The sequence below is a fragment of the Scheffersomyces xylosifermentans genome, assembly GCF_036884685.1.
Source record: "Scheffersomyces xylosifermentans strain CBS 12540 chromosome Unknown RJT20scaffold_4, whole genome shotgun sequence".
Lineage (NCBI taxonomy): Eukaryota > Fungi > Ascomycota > Pichiomycetes > Serinales > Debaryomycetaceae > Scheffersomyces > Scheffersomyces xylosifermentans.
Window position 1 is genome coordinate 99,017 of NW_027042942.1, and position 18,119 is coordinate 117,135.

The 18,119-nt window shown below is 41.0% G+C and overlaps 7 protein-coding genes across 7 annotated transcripts; 4 read left to right on the top strand and 3 right to left on the bottom strand. All coding sequences in view use genetic code 12, as the record gives it.

Annotated features, from left to right (window-relative positions):
- Positions 1–2,057: 2,057 nt before the first annotated feature.
- Positions 2,058–4,652, top strand: RJT20DRAFT_95514 (uncharacterized protein; the record flags this gene model as incomplete). The annotated part of the gene is made up of 3 exons (XM_064921583.1): positions 2,058–2,445; positions 2,488–3,908; positions 4,020–4,652. 3 exons carry the CDS (start codon positions 2,058–2,060, stop codon positions 4,650–4,652), a joined length of 2,442 nt encoding a protein of 813 aa, XP_064774068.1.
- Positions 4,653–5,363: 711 nt separating this feature from the next.
- Positions 5,364–6,762, top strand: RJT20DRAFT_41040 (uncharacterized protein). Its single transcript, XM_064920034.1, has one exon. The coding sequence runs from the start codon at positions 5,698–5,700 to the stop codon at positions 6,385–6,387; it is 690 nt and encodes a 229-aa protein (XP_064774069.1). The 5' UTR covers positions 5,364–5,697; the 3' UTR covers positions 6,388–6,762.
- A 184-nt stretch (positions 6,763–6,946) lies between these two features.
- RJT20DRAFT_127743 (eS28 family ribosomal protein) lies at positions 6,947–7,510 on the top strand. The gene has a single exon (XM_064917069.1). The coding sequence runs from the start codon at positions 7,052–7,054 to the stop codon at positions 7,253–7,255; it is 204 nt and encodes a 67-aa protein (XP_064774070.1). The 5' UTR covers positions 6,947–7,051; the 3' UTR covers positions 7,256–7,510.
- On the bottom strand, positions 7,310–7,679 carry RJT20DRAFT_41049 (uncharacterized protein). The gene has a single exon (XM_064920035.1). It carries the CDS (start codon positions 7,595–7,597, stop codon positions 7,409–7,411), a length of 189 nt encoding a protein of 62 aa, XP_064774071.1. The 5' UTR covers positions 7,598–7,679; the 3' UTR covers positions 7,310–7,408.
- An 819-nt stretch (positions 7,680–8,498) lies between these two features.
- On the bottom strand, positions 8,499–9,026 carry PEX4 (E2 ubiquitin-protein ligase peroxin 4; the record flags this gene model as incomplete). Its single annotated transcript, XM_064921262.1, has 1 exon — positions 8,499–9,026. A coding segment is annotated over one exon (528 nt), but the record flags the coding sequence as incomplete, so codon positions are not given.
- Positions 9,027–11,606: 2,580 nt separating this feature from the next.
- Positions 11,607–13,815, top strand: ILV3 (dihydroxy-acid dehydratase). The gene has a single exon (XM_064917070.1). The coding sequence runs from the start codon at positions 11,779–11,781 to the stop codon at positions 13,582–13,584; it is 1,806 nt and encodes a 601-aa protein (XP_064774073.1). The 5' UTR covers positions 11,607–11,778; the 3' UTR covers positions 13,585–13,815.
- Positions 13,816–15,595, bottom strand: APM1 (Apm1p). Its single transcript, XM_064917071.1, has one exon. It carries the CDS (start codon positions 15,414–15,416, stop codon positions 14,082–14,084), a length of 1,335 nt encoding a protein of 444 aa, XP_064774074.1. The 5' UTR covers positions 15,417–15,595; the 3' UTR covers positions 13,816–14,081.
- Between the last annotated feature and the right edge of the window lie 2,524 nt (positions 15,596–18,119).

Genomic DNA, 18,119 nt, shown 5'->3' on the forward strand with positions numbered 1-18,119 from the left:
CAAGAGGCATTGGTTATTCTCTCGGCTGGTGAAACCCGCCATTTTCACAACGAGGCTCAATTAGCATTCTTAATTACCATTTCTACTTGAGCCCTTGACATAGCAATATTACCGAATACCAGGCGTTTGTGCCATGTAGCAAGAAGCGACCGCCAGTAATACACCTTTCTACCATGTTGACCCAAGGCCCGCTTCTAAATATAGTTCTCGGTTCCTTTAGGAGTCGGCAGCGCCTTCTCCGCAACTCCCTTTGTCAATGACTTTTACTATGTCATGAACAATGATGGATCAGTTCGGTGTTCTTGGGGACCAACGCTGTCTAAGCTGTATGGAATCAAGGTTTGCCCCGCGTGGTCGCTGTGGTAACGGCTGTTTACGTTGCGAAATCGAAGGGACAATCTGTGCCGTGGTATGACGTAGTCGAGCCCTGGATATCATCATCTCCGAACAGAATAGGAAAACACCGGTATTGTGTTATCCAACCAGTCTCATAGAATCATGTAGAACTTGCTCTTCACTCCTTCCATCGGTCCCCGTGTTGTTGCTATCTTTCAGCCCATTGGATGGTTCATGTGTCACAAGCAATCGAACTCACTGGTTCAGAGTCGTTTCTTGTGGATCATTACTGATTGCAGCTGAATCAGTTCCTCCTGGTGCTGATCTTTCGTGTCACCGGACCCGTCACCAGACAAGACATTATCCGTAGATCATCACCTTAATCTTAACCGTAGAATTCTTGGAACCGCCTACTTCCGTCCGTTGCCATTGCCTATGGCCATGGCCATTCATACCGATACCCTTGACATCAACATACATACGGCCCATCAATAAACTAATCCACCACCACTATACTCTCCTCCAAGCTACTGTACACTAACCGGTACACCCCAATGGCACCAATTCCATCCCATACGGCCACCCCTTCAACCGTATACACTTTACACCCTTTCTCTATCTACACCACCTACTCTTGTTATTCTCTATCACCGTCACCATACGCACGCCTACTGCAGCACCTGCTGCATGGCTTCTCTTGGCTTATGTCGCCAGCGTTTTATTCTGAAACACCCCTTTTTGTATGTCGTGCGGTGGTAGATGGTAGGTGGTCGGTGTAGGTGGTGAGTTGTAATGGTTGGAACAGAACATGCAGTTGGTGATGTTTTTTTTTTTGGGGGATATGGGTCCGTCCGTCGTGGTAAGAGGTTTCTGATGGATGGAACTTTCGCAGTTGTTCTTTCTTTACTGGGCAATGATGTTGTGATGTTCTGTTAATCTGCTGTTCTGTTCTTGTGGTGTACAACACTGTTGTGCTGTGCTGTTCTACTGTTGTGCTGTTCTGTTCTTGTGGTGTTCTGCTGTTCTGTAGTTTCTGGTGTTCCGTTCTACTGCTGTGCTGTTGTTTCTAATGTTCTGGATCCTTTCTTATAACTATTACTATTATTATTTTTTTGATCTGGTGGCTGTCTTCCGTCAGGTCGTAGTTTGTAGTCCGGTTAATAGTCCGTTTCGTAAGTCATAGTCGCCTGTTAGTATATTCATTTTTGGGTATCGGTTTTTCTCGTAGTGAGTCAGTCTCTGCGGTGGTTGTAGTTGTGGTGGTGGTGTTGGTGTTCTTCTTCTTTTTCTTCTTTTTCTATTTTATTATTTCTATCTTTTATATCTTTTATTTATATATATATTTCTATTTTTCTTCCTTTTGTTATATTCCTTTATTATCTTCCTTTATTATATTTCCTTATATTTATATATTAGTTATAAATATTTGTATTCGTTGTTTTCCGCAGAACCCTTCTTTTATAGTAGTTTAAGGTCGTAAAGGGTGTTTTTGATTAGTCACGTAAATCGAATACTACTACTACTACTACTACTGCTAGTACTGTTACTACTAGTCTGTTACTGCTACTACCACTACCACGTCTTTCATCATTTTTCCATTTCACTGTTCCCTTGCATCTTCTGGTGTCCCAGACATCTTAATCCAGTGATCTCCATCATTTCTCACTTCTCCATCTTCCTATCCATACCATATCATGTACACCAGCTAAGTCCCCAAAACAATGCTAAACTCAAATAAACCTCCTCAGTCGTCCTTCACTAAGGAATCCATCTTGCCGGCCTCCGACCCGAGGTCTCCGTTCCACATAAACCTCCCTTCGTTCGAGTCCAAGCCCATCGACGACTTGGTCAACTTCTTCAAGTACTGGAAGTACTTTGTCAGATCACTCATCGCCTACTTCAAGGAAATCGCGTTGGTCAAGGAATTTGAAGCGAACCTCAACTACCAGTTGATCAACTCCATCCAGTTCCCAGGCTACAAAGACTTGCCAAGAAAGGTGCTACAAGACCTCAACAATGGCCACAATTCGCCTCCTTCCCAGAGTCAATCGGGTACTCCTCCCCATGAATTGAAGAAGGTTTTGTCCAGCAGCAGCATCGCCACAGTCAGTACCAATGGATCTTCTCTCAGCGCTGTTACCACGGGATCAGCCGGAGCATCTCAGAACCCGGAGAAACGCCCTGGCTTGTTCAAAACAAAGTCCAATACCACCTTCTTAAAGCACACATCATCGGTAATTCCACCACTCCACAAGAAGACTCCTTCCTTCGGTTCCAACGGCACTAATAAGAACGCCAATATCAACATCAACAATACAAACAAATCACCAGCACCAACCCCTTACAACAATGATATCAAAATCGCTCCCACATTCTTCCCCGATGATTCATTGTTCAAGTGCTTTCCTTCTCTCTTGATAAGCCAACATCAAACTCAGTATTTGACCTCATTAAAGTTGCAAAGAGACTTGACCAACAAGTTCATCCCACGCTTGGAGACATTACTCAGACAATTGTCCGGCAAGATCAAGGAGATCAAGTCATCGCTAAGAAACGACTCCTTTGCCAACCCAGAACTTGCCATTGAAGTGAGTAAAACAGGTCAGCTCTTGAGCAGATACATGGACTCAGTAGCAAGATACAATGCTCCCAAGCCCGTGTTGAAGAAGAATGTAGTTCTCGAGGACGACATGTGTGAAGACGACGAAGAAACTGGTGTCTTAGATGATCCATTTCTTTTGAAATTGAAAGTAGACTACCAATTGAAGAACCAATTGATCATGGAGAATTATCTGTATGCGCTGTACGTGAATTTGCAGAACATTGCAAGAGACTTGTTGACCCATGTTCTTAAGGAATTGAACATAATCGTAGACAAGTTTGGAAAGTTACAGTTCAATCAAGAGTTCTACCAATACTTGAAAACAAAGATATCGGCATCGTCCCAAGCAGATTGGGAATATTTCATCTCGCATAACCCAAGCTTCCTCAATGTCTACAAGACTACTCCAGTTCTGCGTAAGCAAGAAATTAGAAGTTTCAAGACCTTAACACTTCCATACCATGATTCAATTCACAATAAGTGCATCAGGTTCGGTGTCTTGTACAAGAAATCAAAGATATTGAAGAACTATAACCGTTACTACTACTTATTAACATGCAACTACTTGCATGAGTTCAGATTTGAAAATGAAAACGGAAAAGACAAGGAAGGAACTACAGGAGAGACTAAAAAGAATACTGCAAAGAAATCAAAGGAAAAGGTCGGTGGGTTCATTGGCCATGATGACGTACCTGTGAAATCGTACAACTTGAACGATTATTTCATCAAGAGTAAAGATGACAAGATTTTCAAATTCCAATTAACCAAGACTTCGAACCCACTGCATAAATTTACATTCAAATGCCTTGATGCCACTGAGTATGAGAATTGGGTAGAGGACTTGCTGGAGTTGTTGAAATTCGGTTGCAGACATCTCGAAAGATTTAATCTTGTGGAGTCCAAGATTCGTGGAAGAGAGCTAGAACATGCCAAGCAAAAGGAATTGAAACAAAGAGACACTTTTGCGCATGTAGCGGCAGCGAAGGCAGCGGCTCTCTCGGACATGAGCTCTATAAAATCTCCATCTCCATCTCCATCTCCATCACAAACATCACTTAATTCGAATGGTTCGAAGCCTAAGGAAAGAAACTTCCATTTGAATCTTGGATCGTCCTCCAATTTGGTCTCCAGCAATCCTACGTCCGATGCTGCTTTCAGCGGAATGTTCACTCCGCGGGTGAAGACTCCAATAGGAAGTGTCGAAGGAAATCCTTTCGATCTGAACTTCTTCAACGATTTTCCAACATCCTCGTATGCAAGTACGTCAACCTTATCTTCACCCAACTTGTCTCCTAGGGATTCTCTTGTCAATCTCGCAAATGCACAGCTGCTTCACCAACAGCAACATGAATCTTACATGAAGATTCATCAAGAATTCTTAAAACAGCAACAGGATTTGCTAGCCAGTAGAATGAGGGAACTTGAACAAATGCAAAATGTCAATGGAGACTCTGCTCTGGGACTCAGGAGTCCCTCTTCGGCCGAGTCGATGAACTCTTTTGTTCTCCCCAACCAGGATCATTCTGGTGCCATGAATCTTATCAATGCAAATCAAGACTTGTTGAATAAAGACAGACACTTTCCCGTCAGATTCAGCTTGGCTCAGGAGAATGATGATCAAGATCTGAATCCAGACTATGACCAAAATGGCTCAAACACAAGACTGGGCTCACAAACCCCGGTCCCCACATTACTTGTCAGCAACAATCATTAGAGAATAGGTGGTGGTGTGATATGGTGCAAAAACTCTTCATCGTTGTGCTGACTATTTTACTTAACTTGCTCTTAGTTTGACTTATACATCTATAGAATCTATAAAATCATAAATAAAACCAGTTTCCTATGCTGAACAGATATTTGCATTCCATGTTGAACTTTTCAAAGTTCCAGTCTATTATGTATCAAACTGTACATGATTTCTCAATACTTGGGGCATTACTCTATATTTAGAGAATTTCATTCAAGATGTCTATTCGGTAGAAATGCAATGTACTGTTCAATCTGGGTCTCATGGCCCTTCCCTGATTCTTCCTTCCTGACACTTCATTTTCCTCATAAGCCCCTAGCGGCTCCCTTCATCGTTGGTCATTAAATTCACATTCCCGCTCCCAGCCATTCCTGTCAGCCACTCCTGTCAGCCAGTCACTCTACAAACCCTATCAAACCCATCCACATCCTATCACCTCTACCCATTTGTCATACGGGAACAGCCGTACCCGTGGAGTTATGTCTGCGACCCTGCCTTCATCGACATAAACTCCGTATGCCATGTTTTTCCGCCGTTCCTAATATAACTTCGCTGTATTTTCCAGGGCCATTTTTCGCAGCAACTTGAGTGATGGGGAGTCAGAAAATGGTGAGTTTCGAGTGCAGTCGTGGTAGAGTGAAGGTATAGTGATGGCTTAGTGATGGTATAGTGATTGCCAATAGTATTGTATAATTTCTCGGGAAGAATTAGGTGTGTCAGGGTGTAAGTATGTGGAATACGTAAAAATTTGTAATTGTGTGCTCCATTGGAGCTACCGTTTTCTTCCGAGTGTGGAAGGTGAAGATGAAATAGTGTTACTGTGCAATTGACAGTTCACGGTTGGTGGAGAAGATCACGACTGGAAGGAGTTGATTTCATTGGAGTGGATGGAATTGGAAATTATGTATTATAAAAAGGGGATCTCAGAACTTATCTAAATGACCAACAACGAAATCTTCACCATTGCTCTTGCATTAATCACTGAAAATTCCTCTTTCATTACTGAAATACCATGAAATTCACTACTTCTCAACAAATAGTAGATTACATGAATAACGAGCACCAATTGGCTCTCATTGATTATATTGTGGTCTATGGAAAGGTCGAGCTCCGAACTATTGTCCAAGATTCAGTGAAACTTCTTGAAATTGATGAAAAGACCTTGACAATCAACTACACCAGTTCAAATGACTCCTATCTCTACACTTCTGTAATTAACTGGGTTGATGCCTTGGAGAACGAGCAGGTCACTGTTGAGCATTTGGCTGATGCAAAAGCGAAGTTGTTGGCCATGGCCGAATACTCTGCCGCAAAGCAGGGCTTTAGCCACAAACAAATCAAAACGGTTTCTTACCCAAGTGGCCTTGTCTCATATTCGTTATATGCTTTGTTTGTTGTTTTAGCTTTAAATTGGTATGATCCCACCATTTTGAGAACTATCTTCGGGAATGAATTCTTCCAGAGAGTCTTCTCCTATCTTCCAGCCGCTGTTGCTATCTCGTACCTTTTCATAGAGAGGTGGTCATTTAGGATCTTTGTCGGACTTGCTATTCCTCACCTGGCCGAGGTCTTTATCTTTACCATTCCAGGAACCAGAAAATACAGGGTTTCGTGGTCACAAAGCATCCAATGGAATATTATGAACTTCTTCGTGGGCTTTTTCCTTGTTCTTAGATTCAACCGCTTGGCCCAGGAATGTTAATGAGTGGAACGCTGTTAATGTATTTTTATTCAATTTAGTCATTCAGTAGTTATCAAATACATACATATTCCATGAAAAATCTTGTATGGATAGTCTAATCTTGTGACAAATTATAGAGAAAGTGAAATCACCATATTTTTTATGATTTCTTCTAAATATGTTATTTTAAGTGGTACTTAAGTGCTACATTGAATCTCAATTATCGTAGATAATTTGCATTTTTATGCATTCAATTTTACTCAACCGACATATTACATCTGACTTCGTGACCTGAACTCACGTTCATCTCACTCCAATAATAATGTTCTCTCTTCCCATTTTTTTGAACAAAGACCATCACCTACCTCTCTTCCTTCTTCCTATTCACATACATCACTCTTCCCACCCACCGCACTCACCACCAATTAAAGCTGCAAAAAAATGCAACAACTTGCAATCACTCACACTGAACCTCACATTCCGTCACGTGATACAACTTCTCTCATTTTATTTGAAACGTCGATTTTTCAAAATGCCCCATTACCCGGACACCATTCTGTTCACGAAAAATTTTTCGTCTGAGCGATTCTCAGTTTGGTGGAAGATGTTTAAAGAGAGTGATTGAAGTAACAGGTAGTAGTAGTAAGAAGCGTAATATTCATATACATACATACACAAATACAAAATGGATACCAAAACTCCAGTTACTTTAGCTAAAGTCATCAAGGTCTTAGGAAGAACCGGCTCCAGAGGTGGTGTCACCCAAGTCAGAGTTGAGTTCTTGGAAGATGCTTCCAGAACCATCGTCAGAAACGTCAAGGGCCCAGTCAGAGAGAACGACATCTTGTGCTTGATGGAATCCGAGAGAGAAGCCAGAAGATTGCGTTAAGCAGTTTTGGAAGCTTTTGTCATTCTTTGTAATATAGAACGGATAGTGTAGCGGTTTACTACGATTGATCTGTTGACTAAGGACTGATTCACATAATTTGAACATGAGTGGTGGAAAGTAGAGAACACGACGCTTGAATTTTCACGCTCCGTACTATAAGACCTGGTTTGCAAGGTCTGTCTGTATTGCATTACATATTGTTAGGCTATTCAAAAAAATATAAAAATATAAAAATACGGTATAATTAATAGAGATGTAGACGTTTGACATGTAGCCGTAATAGTATGAAGGGAGGTAATAGCAAAAGATAATGAAAATTCCGTAAAAGATAGGTCGGAGCATATCACTTAAATCATCCTAGTGTGGTTCTACTTAAATTTACTAAGTTTTCACTCCAGAGATATTCCAACCATAAAAGAAATCACATATTTAACACTTTATATTGAATATATTTAATCGCTATATCGTCATAACCAGTCATAATTTCATCACAAGAACTTTCAATTTACTTCTTTTTCTGCGTTGACTTCAGACTCTTGGTTCTCTTGACTGCCTGTTCAACCTTCTCTCTGAACTTCAGTTTCGTTTTATGCATGGAGCTCTCACTTTCAATTGAGGCTCTTCTATTGAGTTCTGGCTTGGAACCCTTGGATGAGAGAACACTTGATGAAGGCGTATGTGAGTGCAATTGATCAAAGCTTTCGTCTCTCTTCTTCAATGGAGTCAATCTATCTTCAGTTTGTGTGGAAGATGTGCTAGAAGTAGCCTCATGTTTCAGAGGTGTACGACTTCCACTTGTTCTACTTTTTGTGGGAGTAGAAATCTGTGAATGCTTGCTAATGGTGCCACTTGGAGAATCTTCCACAAGACTGTGAACAGTTGGATCAGGTAATGGAGTGTGAGATTTAGTCACCGTCAATTCATCTGAATCTGTATCAATGTTGTCACGCACTTCTTTCGCTAACTCTTCTATCTGGTGAGTTGCTTGAGCAGTAGCCTGAGCTATTTGTGCCGTAGTCTTTGGTTCATTTGCAGCGGTATTCTGACTTGACAGTTTTGGAACGGGGGTATATACAGCAGCTTGACTTGCAGTTTCTTTTGATAAGCTCACTGGAGTCTTAACTGGAACATCACTAACCTTGGGCACGTCAAGGCGCTTGATTTCTTCTTCCTCTTCCTCTTCTTCTTCCAGTTCCAGCTTGTGCTCTTGCTCGATTTCCTTTGATGAGGGTGCATCATTAGTTTTAATTCCACTTGCGTCCCTCAGCATCGAATTTGAAGTTGATCCCACGTAAAATGTGTTGTACTTCCACATAGTATACTGCACCAAACTCTCGAATGCCACTTTGTCGTATCTGTACAAGTTGGCCAGATCGATATTCAAAGGCGAGTCTGGTTCTGGGTTATCTAACAACATCAAAATCGCCACGAGAAGATGCTCCAAGTTCCAAGCTGGGGACCAGCTATCCTTTTTCAATATGTCCAAGCAGATTTCACCATCGGTAATGTTGATGTTTGGATGGCATATTTTCGATGCAAACTTGATGGTTGGAGGACTGATAGGATAGGTTGGTGATACCTTGATATCCAATTTCCATTGTCCTTGGTAGTAGTAAGGACTGTCTGCCTTAGTAGGCTTGGCGATGATGGCTTCCCATCTGAATATGTCGTCTTCGTTGATTGGGTGCAACGATACTATCTGGTGATTTGAGCTGCTTGGAGGGTTCTTGCGGTATTGGTTGAACTCTTTGAACAAGCGTCTTTCGGCCATTTTGGATGGTTGTAGTTAAAGTAGTATGAAATGTGGGGCGGTTATGAACTAATAGTGACTATGAGATATAGTACAGTTTATCTGATGGATAGATATTGTAATGTGTAGACTTTGTTCTTTTGGTGACTAGGATATGTCAGCACAGTATTGATGTATGAATATATACCAATAATATATATATCAACAATAGTAGAACAATAATATAGATATATCTTTAATTCCCTCTAATAAAATATGGAATATAAGCAAATTTATGGAGTATGTTCAATAGTCCAATACTAATAGAAATACTATACGAATACTATCAACTGATATGACACCGTAAGTAAACTAAAAGAAAACTGTTCACTGACTTACTTACTTAGAAACTATCTCTATATCATATATCATATATCTCTCCCTTAATACATATAAATATACATATACTCACACATATACATATATATATACAATATCACAACTCATATACTTATATACATATATATATACTACACATTAGGAATGCTGCCATATATATACTACTATAACCAGTGTTCCACAAGTGGCAGCCAAAAAGAATGATGTGGATTTTATTTTTGCTGCCAGCAAGAGGATTCCCTCGGTTGTAAAAAAAAACACGAAACACACGAGAAAAATGGAGACGGCGAGACGAAAAGAGACAGAAAAAGCGAAGATTAATGAGGTTAAAGTTTATTGGGGGGTCTAATGAATGAGAGTTCGACTTTTAAGTGTGTGGAGTGTGCGGAAGTTTGTGGGACAGCGGGCGAGGAAACGACGAAAACGGAAGTGAATTCTGGGGGCACAGTAGCAAAGAATGACACCGGATTTGTTGCACGACTCCAAAGTATGATTAAATGCTACTACCGAGAGAATGCTTGCCAACGGTCGGAACTGACATTTCAGACACCTTCCACAGAGAATATCACGAGGCAATCGGATTCCTCCACCGATAGCCTAATGGGGCAACGAAAGTGGGCGAAGAAAAAAAAAACAGGAAATCGGGCAATTTTTTTGGGGGGTGGTAGAGTGGTCGCGTGACAATGTTCACGTGATACGTAGTTAAGGTAGTATTATGAACGAAAAAAATCAGAGCATTATGAGCTAAGCTTAGATGTTTATCTTTTGGTATGAGAGAATCAGTCTATCGGAAGAAAAATTGGGTCTAGAAAGGTATTGCTTGGATGTGGCCCTCTTTTCAACATGGTGGGTTTTGGGAATATTATCTGTGATTTAGCGTGAAAAGCTTCTCTTTGGATAGGATCGGTCTTGAATGTAGATTCAGGCGGTTGGTGTGGATTTTGCACCCAAAATAAGGTGAGAGGAATAGCTTTGAATAGGTGGCTGAAACGGTGGTAATAACATGATAAATTCGATGGGTGGTCAGAATCAGGTGTATTTAGGAGGTTTTCAAGATGACTTTCGGGATGAACTCATTTGGTGATGAGTTAAATAACCAGGTCGAGGGCAGAGGGTGTTCATCGTTCTAACAAATCGTCTTTGATCAAGCAATATGGCTATATGAAACATTGCTTCGGTGTTTCGTGGATTCACGGATTCCCAAGTTTATATCTGAGCTATGGCCATGCTATATGTGCTTGCAGTTTTATGGCACATTATGTGTCATATTTATATAAATATATATATATGAGCCTCAGTTATTTCACTATTATATTACTCCACTTCTATGTTGTGTCAATCACGAGCCTCGTACGAAAGACCTTGTTCCCTGCCACATACTTTCGTCCTCAATTTATCCCATTACATTCGATTTCCATCCATCCATATCATGGCTGCGGTACTTTTGATACTTTGTTTTTGAATTGTGAACTACCTGATATTTCACCCTATGTATTGCCTCCCCACCAAGCTACTGTATATATATATTAAGTATACATATATATTTAATCATTCCTGCAGTCACACCTCCTCTCTCTCTCTCTTTTTTCGCCCACTCTCACACACTCTCACTTCCTTCCCTCACTTCCCTCTCCTCTTTCATTGGATCTTGTATCTCCACTAACATATTCAAACATATCAATATATAATGTACTAGCAATATCATATGTATTGAGTGTATCATCTGCTACTTCAGTTGATAAAACATCATCTATATTACTATTTCACCAAAGTTTATGAACAAGAAGACATATAAATATGACTTTTGAATATTAATATATTGAATATCATAATATTAGAATATCATATTACTATTATATTTATTACAATATAGAAGAGTTGCAATATGAATATGAATTTGAATATGAATATGGAATATTAGTGCACACTCTCACTCTCACACTCTCGCACCTCACTCACCTCTTCCCTCACTTCCTCACATTTTCCTCACCACCCTCACATTTTCCATCACACTTCCCTTCCTCCTGATTACCAACTCTTTTTTCTCATTGGACCTCAATCTCTCCCTCTCGCTACTGCGTCACGGGCCTCCGTACCACTCCGCTTTCCGCCCGTCCAAATTTCCCAAACCGCTCCGCTTGGTTGCAATCCTGCAGACACCCCACTGACTCAATCTGAAAAATTTGAGCGGCTCATTACCCTTCTGTTAGGGCCGGTGGTGAGTGGGTGAGGTGGATATATGGAGAGACTTGATGATTTTCTTTCGTGTTGGGTGGTGGCAGGAATTTCCAGTATTGATAGTTGTTCATTTGCCGGCTGAGTCTTTTGATTTCAAACAAATTACTGCATTGAAATCTGCATTTTAACCAACTGTTCACCCTAAACCTTAACAACTATGAGCTTTCTTGCCAAGGTCAGATCTGCTCGAACTGGGTCTTTACGTGCGGTCTCAGTGAAAAGAGCACTCTCTGCATCTTCTATCGCTGCTAACGAGAAGAAATTGAACAAATACTCGTCTATCGTCACTAATGACCCTTCTCAAGGTGCCTCGCAAGCCATGCTCTACGCTACTGGCTTCTCCGATGAGGATTTCAACAGGGCCCAAGTCGGAATCGGTTCCGTCTGGTGGTCTGGTAACCCATGTAACATGCACCTTATGGAGTTGAACAACAAGTGTACCGAGTCCGTCAATAAGGCCGGATTGAAGGGTATGCAATTCAACTCCATCGGTGTTTCCGATGGTATCACTAACGGTACTGAAGGTATGAGATACTCGCTTCAATCGCGTGAGATCATCGCTGATTCATTCGAAACCATGATGATGGGACAATTGTACGATGCAAACGTCTCCATTCCTTCTTGTGACAAGAACATGCCTGGTACTTTAATGGCCATGGCAAGAACAAACAGACCTTCGATCATGGTCTACGGTGGTACCATCATGCCTGGTTCTCCAACTTGTGGTGGAGGTAACCCAGCCGTTGCTGACAAGATTGATATCATCTCTGCTTTCCAGTCCTATGGTCAGTACTTGTCCAAGTCGATTACCAACGAGGAAAGAATCGATATCGTGAAGAATGCTTGTCCTGGTCCTGGTGCTTGTGGTGGTATGTACACTGCTAACACCATGGCTTCTGCTGCTGAGGTCTTGGGTATGTCTCTTCCATACTCTTCAAGTGCTCCAGCTATCTCCAAGGAAAAGGAACAAGAGTGTGCTTCCGTCGGTGAGGCCATCAAGAACTTATTGATCATGGACTTGAAGCCTTGTGATATTATGACCAAGAAGTCGTTCGAAAACGCTATTACTTACATCATTGCTACTGGTGGTTCCACTAATGCAGTCTTGCACTTGATTGCTATCGCTTCTTCTGCCGGCATTGAATTGACAGTCGACGATTTCCAAAGAATTTCTGACTCCACCCCATTGTTAGCTGATTTCAAGCCTTCTGGTAAGTATGTCATGGCCGACTTGCAACAGTACGGTGGAACACCAGCTGTTATGAAGTACTTGATGAACGAAGGATTCATTGATGGAGACCAATACACTGTCACTGGTAAGACTATCAAGGAAAACTTGGCTAAGGTTAAGGACTTACCTGCTGAACAGCAAATCATCAGACCAATTGCTTCCCCATTGAAGCCAAGCGGTCATTTGCAAATCTTAAAGGGATCTTTAGCTCCAGGTTCTGCTGTTGGTAAGATCACTGGTAAGGAAGGTACTTATTTCAAGGGTAAGGCTAGAGTGTTCGATGATGAACACGCATTTATTGAAGCCTTGGAAGCTGGTGAAATCAAGAAGGGTGAGAAGACCGTTTGTGTTATCAGATATGAGGGTCCAAAGGGTGGACCAGGTATGCCAGAGATGTTGAAGCCTTCTTCAGCTCTTATGGGATACGGTTTAGGGCAAGATGTTGCTCTTTTGACCGACGGTAGATTCTCTGGTGGATCTCACGGTTTCTTGATTGGTCACATTGTTCCAGAAGCTGCTGAAGGTGGACCAATTGGATTGGTCTATGACGGTGATGAGATTGTTATCGATGCCGAGAACAACAAGATCGACCTCTTGGTAGAAGAAGATGTGTTGGCTGAAAGAAGAAAGCTTTGGACAGCACCAAAACCAAGATACACAAGAGGTACCTTGGCCAAGTACGCTAAGTTGGTGAGTGATGCTTCCAAGGGATGTGTGACTGACTTGCCATGAAGATGAATATTCATTCATAATTAATAACAGCCAGTCTAGTTGCCACAGAATGGTACATGACTTGCCAAACTATCCTGTAATTTTTCTTCAATTCTCGATATGATATAATGATGTTATACTATAACACCGGCACAGAAAAGGACTATCATTTTTATTGCATATGTGTGTATGTATTAGTTTTACGTATATACGATTATTTATAATACACTTAATGTCCCGAAGGGACTTGGTACCAAAGGGATATGACGTAGGATTGGTAGAGACTAGAAGTGAGGTCTTAGAAAGAATACGAATATTTCAGAAACTGCTAAGATTCCAGCATACTACGACTCTCTTGCTTGTTGGTTATATGAACTTCCTATGATCACTCCCGAAATTAGGTAATTCCACAAAGGATGTGTTCAAATGTTTCCTTGTTCTACATCCTCCTCTAATTTATCTTTTATTATTTTGTACTTGAAATGCCTACCCATTTTGACTAATGAAATCTACACACTCTACTTTGTTCTTATAGTGTAGTCATCTCCACTTTGCGTGATGTACCTCACCCATGGGTATGACTGGTACTGTAACTTTGGCTCGTTGATTCTCAAGTATCTCACCTGTATACCACTAGTGGTGAAATAAGGAATGGAAAAGTTGACTTTGATGGGCTTCTTCAGAAGGATATCATCATTGTCAATAACGGCTGGCAAGCCCAACTCGGCACGCATGTGGAACTGCTTTCCACCAGGGAACGTCTTCAATTTCCAGATGACACAAGACTTTTCAGGGATCCACTTGACGGTACCGTATTCAGGGGTGAATTTTGGAGTGTCGGCATCATCTGGGATTGGAATAATGACTTCAACATTATTGGCAGTAGACTTCTTCTTAATCTGTGCTCTGACGGAACAGAGGATCTCTATACGAGAGTGTTTATGAGTCTTTGTCTTACAATTTACAAGGATTAGTGGTTTCATCAAAAACTGAGCAGATGACAAACGATACGACATAAGGGTGAACTCTCCATCAGGTGGAATGAAAGTAATAATACGTTCATTCTCAAACTTGGATAAACGAACACATTGATGGAACTTGATATCTTCCATTTCTATTCCCTTGGCATTTGAAGGTTGCTCTGCTGCTCCTTCCTCCATATCAGAAGTGGATGAGAAGATTCCCTTATCGTTAAGACCCAAACGTAAGTCAGGCATACCACTGAGATGAGACTTGATTTTGACTTCTCCCAAGATTTCGCTATTCAATACCTGTCCGCTGGCATTTATCAACATATTGATGCTTTCTACGACATCTAGGAATGCTTCGTTCTTCTTGTAGACGATGCCATCCTTTCTCCAAGAAACGGCATTGGTCACGGCATTTGGAGGCTGGACAAGATGAGATGGTGTGCTACGGATCAACTTGTAATAGTCCTGGGTAATGTACTCCTTGAGGATTTTTGTGTCTGTTGTTTGAGGGACACCGTAGTCCATCATTTCATCGAGCAACTCATAGATGATGACGAAATTGTCTCTGATGGATTCTTCTTCCAACAGCTTAAAATATTGCGTCAACACTTCGATAAGCTTTGAAAGGAACACAATAATTGCCATTATATTCTCGTTCTTTCTGGTAAGGGCACAAAGGTAAAGATTGTTGTGATTAATGAATACATAGTTAATGCCTTGGTGGTTAATGAGGGGCTTGAAATCGCCCTCGTCCATCGAGTTTTCAAGGTCTAGAAGGAGAAGAGGGAACTTTTCTATCGTGTTACTAGGGATATCTCCCTTGTAATCACGCAGAAGCAACGGCTTCCCCTTGATATCTAAGAAGTGAATCTGCGAAGCCATGAGTCTATTAGTGTATTACGAGCCGAGTCAAAATGACGATTTTTGGTCGGATCGAGCTGAGAGTCAATCAATAGGTTTTTGGGGTGATTATATTCACCTGAGCGACGTTTTTAGTCTCCAATGGCGGGTATAAAGGGGGTTAAAGCTGCAAGAACACCTAAAGAGAACTGGTTGTTACCTCGATTTTACCAGATCATGGAATTGAAAAATGAACAACTGAGCGGGTTGTCTGCAGGAGAGTTAACTATGGAAGGTTTGTGACGAAGTGGTAAGGGTAGAGGAGGTGGTAGAGAAGGTGGTATAAAGGCTATGTAGAGGTATGAATAAAGTGGGTATAGGAGTTGTGGAGAGATTGTGTAGATTTATGAGATATGAATGGGAGTGGGTGCAAGGGTTGTGTATAGTTAAGAATTAAGTATGTAGAGGTATGAGTGGAGGGGGGATACGGGTTGTGCAGTGGTTGTGTAGAATTTATGGTAAGCTAATCTTGGATGATTAAGTAGAGTTTGTAGATGTTTTCCTCATTTGTATTGTATATTTTTTATGAAGATTATTTGTATGGATATGTGTGTGGTGGCTGTTAATGTTGACGGATACGAAGTTATAGAAAAATGTTTTAACAGTTTGAGGTAGAGAGTGTGAGTGTGAGTGTGAGAGAGTGAGGCTGTGAGTAAGAGTGAGAGGAGAGTTATTTATAGACATATGAGAGATCCAGATGGGAGAGAGTTTGTAAAGGCCAGAAGTGCTGGATGGGGGGAAAGGAGGCAGTGGTAACAACTTTAATAGACAGATTTTATACCTTCATTGACATTTTCGATGCTGAATTTTTTTTAAAGTCTTATTGAATTATAACAGATAAAGGCCATGTCTTTATGAGATAAACTCAAAGTTTAGAATTTTAGAATATTTTGAATAATTTCTATAATTTTAGAAATAAATTAATAGAATTTTACAATTTCGCAGTCATAATTTGTTGGAACCTGAAATAGTAGAGGCTGTGTAGAGTAAATTATTCGTAATATTACTTAGTAAGTCGATTGTGAGTGTTTTGCTGCTGATGCTGTCTGGAATGTGAGAGCGAGTAAAGAAATCTTGACTTAAGTGACTTTCTTCTAGAAATGTAACCGGTGAGGTCGAGGGAGGCTAAGTGATTAGTGGGATACGAAATACTGCTACTAATTGCAGCCAACTTGAGTTAGACTTCCAGACATACCCAATAATTAATAAAAACCAGAATATGAAATGCCATCGATCACAAGAGGAGAGCAGACATAATTGAATATTTCACATTACAGAAACTCAGAAAACGCAGGGACCTCTCCATAGCAATTGCAATTGTGATAATCGGATTTCGGTCTTGCCTCAAACAAGGCAGCCGCAATACAGCAGATTCCTCACAACACCTTCTCATAATAACAAGATTTCTTATGGGGATGATACGGGACTCACATATCCAGAAATCCAGGAAAATGGATATTCACACTCCCTGCTATCCAGAGACGATGAGGCACCAGCAGCAGTTTCGCAAGTCTGAAGGAGAGAATTTGACAATGTAAATTCGACAAAATAAGGGCGATATACAACACTTCAAACGAGCATCTACCTCTCTCCACCCACGAATCCTGCCAAATCCAGATTTCCTCTCAAGTCACCGTGCACCCAAAAATGCCTCTATCACCCCCCCCAAAACAAATGGTAAAAACTTCCATTTCCTCTCAAGTCACCGTACACCCAAAATGCCTCTGTCACCCCCAAAAAACGAATACTATAAACATCCTCCACCAATAGGAGGTTACCATTCTCCTTCCTTCTTGTCGTCTGCCCCAAAATCAGCCCAAAGCAGGTTTCGCATCCAATGCGCGTATTCTAAAATTCTCTGCAGCAGCAGGTTGAGGAGATAAAAAACACGACATTTCGCGTTTCTGTTTCTGCCGCAGAGGAAGAAAAATAGATTAGTGAGGGAGCGCTCGCTGTGGGATGTTTTGTTTTACGATGAGAATGACCAAGGAGGACAGACAAGAACCACTGTAAGGAGCTCAGAAGTTTTCGTGGCAGAGTAAATGAAAATGCCTTATAGCTAGAGTAAGAGTAATAACTACACTACATATTATTACTCTTACAAGCGAGCTATTAATAGTCGAAATTTATGAATGTGTTGTCTTAGAATAATGCATACTGCTTGATTCTTGTCTCGTCCCAAACTCTAATACCTCTATGCTGCAGCCCCGCGAAATAACACCATAAAACCATCGCTGCCTCGCTAGTGCATTTTCTCCTGCAGAGTCTAACGAGAAAGTAAACACAAACAAACAATATTTGACATGTAGTACCGGGTAAAGCTCAGGTATGAGATAGAATAGCTTATGAAATCACGCTCAATACCGAGTTTTCAAGGAACACAGCTTTATACTTTTACAGTTTAATAGTTTCGCTTTTATCTAGGAAGTTCCAGGTGCCTTTTTTTGTCTTGTTCAAGAGAAATGGTGTAGAAACCTCGTAGTCTCCCCAGCGTACAGAAAATCAGCGTATAGTAAATCACACAACATTAAAAATATCGAGTAGAGTACAGTAAAGAACTGGTAGTAGCAGTGGCAGTGGCAGTAGCAGTAGCAGTAGCAGCAGCAGTACAATGCCATGCATTTTACAGTATAAAACAACTCTACGATTTCATTAACAACCTCTGCCCATCCTTTGACAATGGCT